This window comes from Drosophila miranda, chromosome XR, assembly GCF_003369915.1.
Source record: "Drosophila miranda strain MSH22 chromosome XR, D.miranda_PacBio2.1, whole genome shotgun sequence".
Classification (NCBI taxonomy): Eukaryota; Metazoa; Arthropoda; class Insecta; order Diptera; family Drosophilidae; genus Drosophila; species Drosophila miranda.
This window is the reverse complement of record NC_046674.1, coordinates 44,152,196-44,164,338: the sequence shown is the minus strand read 5'-3', so window position 1 is coordinate 44,164,338 and position 12,143 is coordinate 44,152,196. Positions and strand designations below refer to the sequence as shown.

General features: G+C 47.8%; 1 protein-coding gene across 1 annotated transcript; it reads right to left on the bottom strand.

Annotated features, from left to right (window-relative positions):
* Nucleotides 1–1,767: 1,767 nt before the first annotated feature.
* On the bottom strand, nucleotides 1,768–3,324 carry LOC117186603. The gene is made up of 2 exons (XM_033387591.1): nucleotides 3,228–3,324; nucleotides 1,768–2,580 (listed from the first exon to the last, which is right to left on the bottom strand). The coding sequence occupies exon 2, from the start codon at nucleotides 2,516–2,518 to the stop codon at nucleotides 1,958–1,960; it is 561 nt and encodes a 186-aa protein (XP_033243482.1). The 5' UTR covers nucleotides 2,519–2,580; nucleotides 3,228–3,324; the 3' UTR covers nucleotides 1,768–1,957.
* Between the last annotated feature and the right edge of the window lie 8,819 nt (nucleotides 3,325–12,143).

The following is a 12,143-nucleotide window of genomic DNA, read 5'->3' as shown; positions in this document are numbered from 1 at the left end:
GTGGGTAATTCCATTGGCGACCTGTAACCTTGGAGAGTCTTGCATCTGTCTCAATTTTTTCGAATTCCTCTGTGGTGATCATGAATTCCGACAGCGTTTGGAATTCTCTCCTCTTCACGTATAGTTTCAGCGGCAGCCGGCAGTTCTGGTATATTATTTCCAGTTTTTCCTGCTCTGTGTAGGTTCCGAACCTCATTAACTTCCTTATTTCTTGGATAAAGTCTCGAACTGGTTCTGTTTCCGCTTGTTTTCGCTCTGCCACTTGTTTTGCAAGCTCCTCTTGGTATCTGGGGGATATGAAGTTCTCTTTTAGTCCGACCTTTGCATCCTCCCATGATGTGACTGGCGCTGGCTTTGTGTGCCACCAGTCTAGTGCGCTTTCTTCCAGAATTATCGGCATTGCGAATACGAGGTGGTCCGGTTCTACCCCGTAGGTTTCTGCTAATTCCTCCATCCTGCTCAGGAATTCTAGCAGCCCTCCTTTTTCTGTAAAGATCAGTTCCCACTTGCGTATTTTTTCTATTATCGCTACTGCTTCTGGTGATCCTTTCTTTATCTGTTTTGGAAATAGCGATTGCTTCCTGCCTGTCCTGGTCTCCCCTTGGCTCTCTTCCATTGTTGGTTTTTGTGGTACTCCTTTTGGTGATTGTTGCCTTGGGCCCTTGGTTCTCGGGCTTCTCCCTCGTGTTTGGGTATTTGCTAGTTGTTCTAGCCTCTCTCGAATATGTATTGGGAGGTCTGTTCTCTCCGAAAATTGTAGTAGTTGTTTCTTTTGGGTTTCTAGTCCATCCAGTTTCTCCAATCCGAATTCCTCGCAATAGTTTTGTAACTCCAGTTTCGTTGCTTGGTTTATCCATTGTTTTGCCATCTTGACCTTTGAGATTATGCTTCTTATGCTACCACAACCTGCTCGGGCGCCACTGTGACGGCGCTTCGGCCGGGGTATGCTCGTCGCGCCGGGTTCCACAGAAATTTGTTTGATCTCTGGGTGTGGTAGCTGAAAGAGAGTCTCGTGGTTCAAGAATAAGGCGGGCTTTGAGCGGTAATAAAAGAGATAGAGTTATTTTTATTGTTCTTAAAGGTACAAAGTTTGGTAGTTGCGCGGGTGTTTTTCTGCTGGCTCTTCCTTCGGGGTCATCCTTCGGGTTGGCCGCACGTGGCGGATGGTTGCGGGCGGGTCCTGGTAGTCTTTTGGTCGGTGTCGGTTGAGGTCGCGGAGGTCTAATGTGCTCCGAGGGGAAGAATGTCGCGGAGGGTGAATGCGCTCCGAGGAGAAATAATGTTGCGGAGGGTTAATGCGCTCCGAGGAGGAATAATGTTGCGGAGGGTGAATGCGCTCCGAGGAGGAATAATGTTGCGGAGGGCTAATGCGTTCCGAGGAGAAATAATGTTGCGGAGGGTTAATGCGCTCCGAGGAGAAATAATGTTGCGGAGGGTTAATGCGCTCCGAGGAGAAATAATGTTGCGGAGGGTTAATGCGCTCCGAGCAGAAATGAGGTTGCGGAGGGTTAATGCGCTCCGAGGAGAAATAATGTTGCGGAGGGTGAATGCGCTCCGAGGAGAAATAATGTTGCGGAGGGTTAATGCGCTCCGAGGAGAAATAATGTTGCGGAGGGTGAATGCGCTCCGTGGAGAAATAATGTTGCGGAGGGTGAATGCGCTCCGAGGAGAAATAATGTTGCGGAGGGTGAATGCGCTCCGAGGAGAAATAATGTTGCGGAGGGTGAATGCGCTACGGGCCCATTGGTGGTGATCAGCTGTGGTTGGTTTTATGTATCTTTTATTGTTTGTTTATTTATATTTATTTCTTATGTGGCAGGTCTTCATGTATTTGTAGCTTATGTTCTACTTATCCTACTAATACTTATTTTATAGTCTTCATGGCTTGTCTTGGTGTTTCTAGTGATATTGTTGTGGTGTTTGTGGCGCCGGCGCTTGGTCTTCCTGGCGCTGGGCGTCACACTCCCCCCTCCTTTCCCAGTGGAGCGTCGCCAATTGACTTTGTTTGGAACCATGCGCTGATGCGGACATCTCCAGCTCGGCCGATCTTCACCCAACACGCCTCCTGTTTCTCGTTCCGTAGTTTGAACCGTCGTTGAGTGTGTTTTGGGCGGTCGTGGAGTTTTGCTTTGACTAGTTCGATCGCCGTGGTCGCTAGTTCGAATTTTTCCGGGACCTCCCATTCGCCCGGGATGGTGCCTCTCTGGATGGGTTTCTGGGTTTCCGGTTCTGGTGTTGGCCGCTCGGGGTTTAGGTCTAGCACGTCCCGGTCGGACTCTTCGTCTTCCACTTGTTTTGCCCAGGAAAGTTCCGGGCCTTGTTGTTCGCTGATTCTTCGTGCCGTTTGTTCCTGTAGGTTGGCCTGGTTTGCCCAGCTGATCCTCTTTTTTGTTGGGATTACTTCATTGTGCGTTGCTACTTGTTCTCCTCGAGTCTCGCGCTGTCCTGCCGTGGTTTCCATCGTTTTGTTTGTTGCTGTTTTCCTTGGTGCTGACACCTTTGTTCCTGATACTTTCATCCATCCTTTCTTTGAATTTCCGGGCCGAAATGTTGAATTTATCTTCTTTATTTTCCATCTGTCTGAAAAGGTAGAGAGAGGGCATCGTTATTGTGTTTGCTTCCTCTATTTTTGCTGGTTTTAGTTGTGAGACGTGTGCCCGTAGTTTTTTGTTCGTTGTCGTATCTTGTACTGTTATGATCACTGGAGAGGTTAGTTCGAGTACCTTACACGGACCGGTGTATTTCGGTTCTAGTTTCGCTGTTGTCTTGTCGATTTTTTTCGATAGTGGGTGCGTTCGTACCCATACTAAGTCCCCTCTTTTTGGCTTCCATGCTCGCTTTTGCAAATTGTAATGTCTTGCTTGTTTTGCTGCTGCTTCTTCCATGTTTTGCCTGGCTATTGTTTCTGTTTGTTTTCGTTTGTCGGTGTTTTCCTGGTTTGTTTGATTGTTGAACCCTGACCCTAGTGTTACCTCGTCGAATAGGTTGCCCGGCAATCTAAGTTCTCTCCCGAATATCAGGTATGCTGGACTAAACCCTGTTGCTTCTGACTTGCTGCTATTTATCGCTAGGGTTAGTTCTGGTAGTTGTTCGTCCCATTTGTTGTGTTTCCCTCCCGCGAATTGTGCGATCATCGTCTTTAGTGTTCGGTTCGCTCGTTCGGTTGGGTTTTCTTGTGGTGTGTATGGTGCCGTGAATTGTTGGGTGATGCCCCACGTTTTCATTACCTGTTTCGTCTTTCTGCTTGTAAATTGTACGCCGTTGTCTGAGATCACTCGCTTTGGTGCACCTCCCCTCGCCAGTATTTTTTCTCTGCACGCCTTTAGGAATGCGTCAGCTGTTGCGCTTCTTGTCGGTTCGAAAATTTATCGATAAACACGATTAGTGCGGTGTTGCCGTGCGGCGATCTTGGGAGTGGTCCCACGAAATCGACGCATATTGTTTCCCATGGTGCGTTTGCGATTTTGGTCAGCATTTTGCCTGCCGCTGCTTGCTGCGATACCTTAAATTTTTGGCAGCTTTCGCATGTTCGTACGAATCGTGTTACGTCTCTGCTTGGCCCTGGCCAAAAGTATCGTTGCCTTATTCTGATTTTCGTGCGTCTGATCCCGAGATGTCCGGCTGTTGGGTTTGTGTGATTTTCGGTTAGTACCCTCTGTCTCTCTTGTTTTGGAACGCACAGTTTCCAGGGTTGATCGTCTTCGTCGGTTTGGCTTGGTATGTGTCGGTATAATCTTCCGTGTTTTATGGTATAATCCGTAGCTTCTTTTGGTGTCATCTCTACTTGGTTCCATTTGTTTTGATACCAAGCGCATTCTACGATTTCTGCTATTCGGGTTTCTTCGCGTGGTAAGCGGGAGAGTCCGTCCGCCACTGCGTTCAACTTGCCTTTCCGATATCGTATTTCGAATGAGAATGGTTGCAGTCCCAATGCCCATCTTGCTACTCGTCCGGATGGGCTTTCGATGGAATTTAACCATTTGAGGGACCGGTGATCTGTAATTACGATAAATTGGTAGCCTTCCAGGTACATCCTCATCTTGTGTATACCCCAGTAGATGGCTAGGCATTCTTTTTCCGTTGCGGAGTATTTCGTTTCCTCGCTTTTGAGCTTGCGGCTTGCGTAGGAAATTACATGTTCTCCGTCCGCATCTTCCTGGGTCAACACCGCTCCTAGGCCGCAGTCGCTTGCGTCTGTTTGCAGAATGAATGTTTTTCTGAAGTCCGGGCATGCTAATATTGGTGCTTCCGTTAGACACAGCTTTAGGTCTTGGAAGCTGTTCTCTTGTGCTTCGCCCCACTCAAATTTTTGCCCCTTTTTTAATAGGTCTTGTAGAGCTTTTGCTCGTTCGGTGTACGCTGGTACGAATCTGCGGTACCAAGATGCCAGGCCCAAAAAACTGTGCAGCTGTTTCAGTGTAGTTGGTGCGGTGAGTTCTTTAATGGCCGCCACTTTATCTGGGTCTGTGTGTATTCCTTCCTCGCTCACCATGTGTCCTAGGTATTTAAGTTTCTTTTGGAAAAAGTGACATTTTGCTGCGTTGATGCGTAGGTTTGCTGTCCGTAGTCGTTCGAATACCGTTTGTAGTTTCTGCATGTGTTCAACTTTCGTCCGCCCAATTACAATTATGTCGTCTAGGTATGCGAAAGCGAATGGTTCCATGTCCGGTCCGATTACCGAGTCTAGGGCTCTTTGGAACGTAGCAGGTGCTGTTGTGAGTCCGAATGGCATGACCTTCCATTGGTACAATCCTCGCCCGGGAGCTGTAAAGGCTGTGTAGTGTCGGCTCTGTTTTTCCATAGGGATTTGCCAATACCCTGACTTTAAGTCGAGCGTGCTAATGTATTTAGCCTCTTTAAGCTGATTTAGAATAAAGTCCATCCGTGGTAATGGGTATGCATCCTTCTCTGTTTTTTCGTTTAACAGTCGGTAGTCCACGCAGACCCTCCAATCTCCGGTTTTCTTTTTTATGAGAACAATCGGCGAGCTGTATGGGCTGTGTGATGGTTTTATTAGATCTTGCTTTATGAGTTCGCTGATCTCTTTGTTGATGATTTCCATTTGCGCTGGGTTTCTTGGGTAATACCTCTGTTTGACTGGTCTGTCATCCTTCAGAAATATCCGATGTTTCGTAACATTGCTCACCCCTTCAAGAGTGTTGGATTTTTGTACCTACGTTTTAATCCATTTTTCGATTTCTTCGTCCGTCGGCTCTGTTACTGAATTTCTTGCGCTTTCCTCCTTTCTCTTTGGGTTTGGTTCCCCGTTGAAGTTTACTGTGGCTTCTCCGCACGTTATTGATGTGCCTGCATCCTTTAAAAATTCCATCCCTAGTATGGGGGTGTCTGGTACCCCTGTCATGATTAGGAATGATTGGGTGGTCTCTTTTCCCCCTAGTTCTACTGTTAGTTGGATTCTCCGTGTTGTTCTCCGAGTGCTCCCATCCGCGAGACGGATTAAATTGTTTTCCACTCCTTCGATGCCTTCTTCTTTTAGTTTTTCGGCCGCCCTTTCGTTTATCATGCATCTTGTTGCCCCTGTATCGATGATTACATCCATCAGTTGTGATCCAATCCTGGCCCGTCCTAAAAGTTGGTTCTTGTTAAATATTAATTGTGTGTTGTCCCGCTCAGCTGGTTTTGGGCCACAGGAGATTCGCGGGTTGGTCCTGCGCCCTGTGTGTTTTCCGGTTGTTTTCTGCAGCAGTCTATTGTGCGTACTCCTTGTTTGTTGCAGGTACAGCAGTACAGTACGGGTTCCCTGTTGCATGTTCGGGCCTCGTGCCCATAGTTTCCACATCTTTGACATTTCCTTTGTCGGTATTGCGTCCTTTGCCAAGCTGGTTGGTCGTTTTGTGGGTTATTCCATTGGCGACCTGTAACCTTGGAGAGTCCTGCATCTGTCTCAATTTTTTCGAATTCCTCTGTGATGATCATGAATTCCGACAGCGTTTGGAATTCTCTCCTCTTCACGTACAGTTTCAGCGGCAGCCGGCAGTTCTGGTATATTATTTCCAGTTTTTCCTGCTCTGTGTAGGTTCCGAACCTCATTAACTTCCTTATTTCTTGGATAAAGTCTCGAACTGGTTCTGTTTCCGCTTGTTTTCGCTCTGCCACTTGTTTTGCAAGCTCCTCTTGGTATCTGGGGGATACGAAGTTCTCTTTTAGTCCGACCTTTGCATCCTCCCATGATGTGACTGGCGCTGGCTTTGTGTGCCACCAGTCTAGTGCGCTTTCTTCCAGAATTATCGGCATTGCGAATACGAGGTGGTCCGGTTCTACCCCGTAGGTTTCTGCTAATTCCTCCATCCTGCTCAGGAATTCTAGCAGCCCTCCTTTTCCTGTAAAGATCAGTTCCCACTTGCGTATTTTTTCTATTATCGCTACTGCTTCTGGTGATCCTTTCTTTATCTGTTTTGGAAATAGCGATTTCTTCCTGCCTGTCCTGGTCTCCCCTTGGCTCTCTTCCATTGTTGGTTTTTGTGGTACTCCTTTTGGTGATTGTTGCCTTGGGCTCTTGGTTCTCGGGCTTCTCCCTCGTGTTTGGGTATTTGCTAGTTGTTCTAGCCTCACTCGAATATGTATTGGGAGGTCTGTTCTCTCCGAAAATTGTAGTAGTTGTTTCTTTTGGGTTTATAGTCCATCCAGTTTCTCCAATCCGAATTCCTCGCAATAGTTTTGTAACACCAGTTTCGTTGCTTGGTTTATCCATTGTTTTGCCATCTTGACCTTTGAGATTATGCTTCTTATGCTACCACAACCTGCTCGGGCGCCACTGTGACGGCGCTTCGGCCGGGGTATGCTCGTCGCGCCGGGTTCCACAGAAATTTGTTTGATCTCTGGGTGTGGTAGCTGAAAGAGAGTCTCGTGGTTCAAGAATAAGGCGGGCTTTGAGCGGTAATAAAAGAGATAGAGTTATTTTTATTGTTCTTAAAGGTACAAAGTTTGGTAGTTGCGCGGGTGTTTTTCTGCTGGCTCTTCCTTCGGGGTCGTCCTTCGGGTTGGCCGCACGTGGCGGATGGTTGCGGGCGGGTCCTGGTAGTCTTCTGGTCGGTGTCGGTTGAGGTCGCGGAGGTCTAATGAGCTCCGAGGGGAAGAATGTCGCGGAGGGTGAATGCGCTCCGAGGAGAAATAATGTTGCGGAGGGTTAATGCGCTCCGAGGAGGAATAATGTTGTGGAGGGTGAATGCGCTCCGAGGAGGAATAATGTTGCGGAGGGTTAATGCGTTCCGAGGAGAAATAATGTTGCGGAGGGTTAATGCGCTCCGAGGAGAAATAATGTTGCGGAGGGTTAATGCGCTCCGAGGAGAAATAATGTTGCGGAGGGTTAATGCGCTCCGAAGAGAAATAAGGTTGCGGAGGGTTAATGCGCTCCGAGGAGAAATAAGGTTGCGGAGGGTTAATGCGCTCCGAAGAGAAATAATGTTGCGGAGGGTGAATGCGCTCCGAGGAGAAGTAATGTTGCGGAGGGTGAATGCGCTCCGAGGAGAAATAATGTTGCGGAGGGTGAATGCGCTCCGAGGAGAAATAATGTTGCGGAGGGTGAATGCGCTCCGAGGAGAAATAATGTTGCGGAGGGTGAATGCGCTCCGAGGAGAAATAATGTTGCGGAGGGTTAATGCGCTCCGAGGGGAAAGGTGGCGGAGGTTTAATGCGCTCCGAGGAGGATTGGAGGATCGCTGGGGCTGCTGGTGGCTGCTACTGATGCTTACCTCTCCACGGGCCGGAGCCGAACTGATGCTGATCGCTCTGGCGGAGCCCCTTTTATTTCCGAAAAGCAGCTGATCGTACGGTCTGTCCCTAGCGCGTTGTGCTGAGGGGTCCCTAACGCGCTTGTACGGATCGGCTGATAGTGTGCCCGTTGGAGCTTGGGTTATGGTCACACTTGGGGCAGTCAGCTGTGGGTGTGACCGTGGGGGCTGTGCTACGGGCCCATTGGTGGTGATCAGCTGTGGTTGGTTTTATATATCTTTTATTGTTTGTTTATTTATATTTATTTCTTATGTGGCAGGTCTTCATGTATTTGTAGCTTATGTTCTACTTATCCTACTAATACTTATTTTATAGTCTTCATGGCTTGTCTTGGTGTTTCTAGTGATATTGTTGTGGTGTTTGTGGCGCCAGCGCTTGGTCTTCCTGGCGCTGGGCGTCACACTCCCCCTCCTTTCCCAGTGGAGCGTCGCCAATTGACTTTGTTTGGAACCATGCGCTGATGCGGACATCTCCAGCTCGGCCGATCTTCACCCAACACGCCTCCTGTTTCTCGTTCCGTAGTTTGAACCGTCGTTGAGTGTGTTTTGGGCGGTCGTGGAGTTTTGCTTTGACTAGTTCGATCGCCGTGGTCGCTAGTTCGAATTTTTCCGGGACCTCCCATTCGCCCGGGATGGTGCCTCTCTGGATGGGCTTCTGGGTTTCCGGTTCTGGTGTTGGCCGCTCGGGGTTTAGGTCTAGCACGTCCCGGTCGGACTCTTCGTCTTCCACTTGTTTTGCCCAGGAAAGTTCCGGACCTTGTTGTTCGCTGATTCTTCGTGCCGTTTGTTCCTGTAGGTTGGCCTGGTTTGCCCAGCTGATCCTCTTTTTTGTTGGGATTACTTCATTGTGCGTTGCTACTTGTTCTCCTCGAGTCTCGCGCTGTCCTGCCGTGGTTTCCATCGTTTTGTTTGTTGCTGTTTTCCTTGGTGCTGACACCTTTGTTCCTGATACTTTTATCCATCCTTTCTTTGAATTTCCGGGCCGAAATGTTGAATTTATTTTCTTTATTTTCCATCTGTCTGAAAAGGTAGAGAGAGGGCATCGTTATTGTGTTTGCTTCCTCTATTTTTGCTGGTTTTAGTTGTGAGACGTGTGCCCGTAGTTTTTTGTTCGTTGTCGTATCTTGTACTGTTATGATCACTGGAGAGGTTAGTTCGAGTACCTTACACGGACCGGTGTATTTCGGTTCTAGTTTCGCTGTTGTCTTGTCGATTTTTTTCGATAGTGGGTGCGTTCGTACCCATACTAAGTCCCCTCTTTTTGGCTTCCATGCTCGCTTTCGCAAATTGTAATGTCTTGCTTGTTTTGCTGCTGCTTCTTCCATGTTTTGCCTGGCTATTGTTTCTGTTTGTTTTCGTTTGTCGGTGTTTTCCTGGTTTGTTTGATTGTTGAACCCTGACCCTAGTGTTACCTCGTCGAATAGGTTGCCCGGCAATCTAAGTTCTCTCCCGAATATCAGGTATGCTGGACTAAACCCTGTTGCTTCTGACTTGCTGCTATTTATCGCTAGGGTTAGTTCTGGTAGTTGTTCGTCCCATTTGTTGTGTTTCCCTCCCGCGAATTGTGCGATCATCGTCTTTAGTGTTCGGTTCGCTCGTTCGGTTGGGTTTTCTTGTGGTGTGTATGGTGCCGTGAATTGTTGGGTGATGCCCCACGTTTTCATTACCTGTTTCGTCTTTCTGCTTGTAAATTGTACGCCGTTGTCTGAGATCACTCGCTTTGGTGCACCTCCCCTCGCCAGTATTTTTTCTCTGCACGCCTTTAGGAATGCGTCAGCTGTTGCGCTTCTTGTCGGTTCGAAAATTTATCGATAAACACGATTAGTGCGGTGTTGCCGTGCGGCGATCTTGGGAGTGGTCCCACGAAATCGACGCATATTGTTTCCCATGGTGCGTTTGCGATTTTGGTCAGCATTTTGCCTGCCGCTGCTTGCTGCGATACCTTAAATTTTTGGTAGCTTTCGCATGTTCGTACGAATCGTGTTACGTCTCTGCTTGGCCCTGGCCAAAAGTATCGTTGCCTTATTCTGATTTTCGTGCGTCTGATCCCGAGATGTCCGGCTGTTGGGTTTGTGTGATTTTCGGTTAGTACCCTCTGTCTCTCTTGTTTTGGAACGCACAGTTTCCAGGGTTGATCGTCTTCGTCGGTTTGGCTTGGTATGTGTCGGTATAATCTTCCGTGTTTTATGGTATAGTCCGTAGCTTCTTTTGGTGTCATCTCTACTTGGTTCCATTTGTTTTGATACCAAGCGCATTCTACGATTTCTGCTATTCGGGTTTCTTCGCGTGGTAAGCGGGAGAGTCCGTCCGCCACTGCGTTCAACTTGCCTTTCCGATATCGTATTTCGAATGAGAATGGTTGCAGTCCCAATGCCCATCTTGCTACTCGTCCGGATGGGCTTTCGATGGAATTTAACCATTTGAGGGACCGGTGATCTGTAATTACGATAAATTGGTAGCCTTCCAGGTACATCCTCATCTTGTGTATACCCCAGTAGATGGCTAGGCATTCTTTTTCCGTTGCGGAGTATTTCGTTTCCTCGCTTTTGAGCTTGCGGATTGCGTAGGAAATTACATGTTCTCCGTCCGCATCTTCCTGGGTCAACACCGCTCCTAGGCCGCAGTCGCTTGCGTCTGTTTGCAGTATGAATGTTTTTCTGAAGTCCGGGCATGCTAATATTGGTGCTTCCGTTAGACACAGCTTTAGGTCTTGAAAGCTGTTCTCTTGTGCTTCGCCCCACTCAAATTTTTGCCCCTTTTTTAATAGGTCTTGTAGAGCTTTTGCTCGTTCGGTGTACGCTGGTACGAATCTGCGGTACCAAGATGCCAGGCCCAAAAAACTGTGCAGCTGTTTCAGTGTAGTTGGTGCGGTGAGTTCTTTAATGGCCGCCACTTTATCTGGGTCTGTGTGTATTCCTTCCTCGCTCACCATGTGTCCTAGGTATTTAAGCTTCTTTTGGAAAAAGTGACATTTTGCTGCGTTGATGCGTAGGTTTGCTGTCCGTAGTCGTTCAAATACCGTTTGTAGTTTCTGCATGTGTTCAACTTTCGTCCGCCCAATTACGATTATGTCGTCTAGGTATGCGAAAGCGAATGGTTCCATATCCGGTCCGATTACCGAGTCTAGGGCTCTTTGGAACGTAGCAGGTGCTGTTGTGAGTCCGAATGGCATGACCTTCCATTGGTACAATCCTCGCCCGGGAGCTGTAAAGGCTGTGTAGTGTCGGCTCTGTTTTTCCATAGGGATTTGCCAATACCCTGACTTTAAGTCGAGCGTGCTAATGTATTTAGCCTCTTTAAGCTGATTTAGAATAAAGTCCATCCGTGGTAATGGGTATGCATCCTTCTCTGTTTTTTCGTTTAACAGTCGGTAGTCCACGCAGACCCTCCAATCTCCGGTTTTCTTTTTTATGAGAACAATCGGCGAGCTGTATGGGCTGTGTGATGGTTCTATTAGATCTTGCTTTATGAGTTCGCTGATCTCTTTGTTGATGATTTCCATTTGCGCTGGGTTTCTTGGGTAATACCTCTGTTTGACTGGTCTGTCATCCTTCAGAAATATCCGATGTTTCGTAACATTGCTCACCCCTTCAAGAGTGTTGGATTTTTGTACCTCCGTTTTAATCCATTTTTCGATTTCTTCGTCCGTCGGCTCTGTTACTGAATTTCTTGCGCTTTCCTCCTTTCTCTTTGGGTTTGGTTCCCCGTTGAAGTTTACTGTGGCTTCTCCGCACGTTATTGATGTGCCTGCATCCTTTAAAAATTCCATCCCTAGTATGGGGGTGTCTGGTACCCCTGTCATGATTAGGAATGATTGGGTGGTCTCTTTTCCCCCTAGTTCTACTGTTAGTTGGATTCTCCGTGTTGTTCTCCGAGTGCTCCCATCCGCGAGACGGATTAAATTGTTTTCCACTCCTTCGATGCCTTCTTCTTTTAGTTTTTCGGCCGCCCTTTCGTTTATCATGCATCTTGTTGCCCCTGTATCGATGATTACATCCATCAGTTGTGATCCAATCCTGGCCCGTCCTAAAAGTTGGTTCTTGTTAAATATTAATTGTGTGTTGTCCCGCTCAGCTGGTTTTGGGCCACAGGAGATTCGCGGGTTGGTCCTGCGCCCTGTGTGTTTTCCGGTTGTTTTCTGCAGCAGTCTATTGTGCGTACTCCTTGTTTGTTGCAGGTACAGCAGTACAGTACGGGTTCCCTGTTGCATGTTCGGGCCTCGTGCCCATAGTTTCCACATCTTTGACATTTCCTTTGTCGGTATTGCGTCCTTTGCCAAGCTGGTTGGTCGTTTTGTGGGTTATTCCATTGGCGACCTGTAACCTTGAAGAGTCCTGCATCTGTCTCAATTTTTTCGAATTCCTCTGTGATGATCATGAATTCCGACAGCGT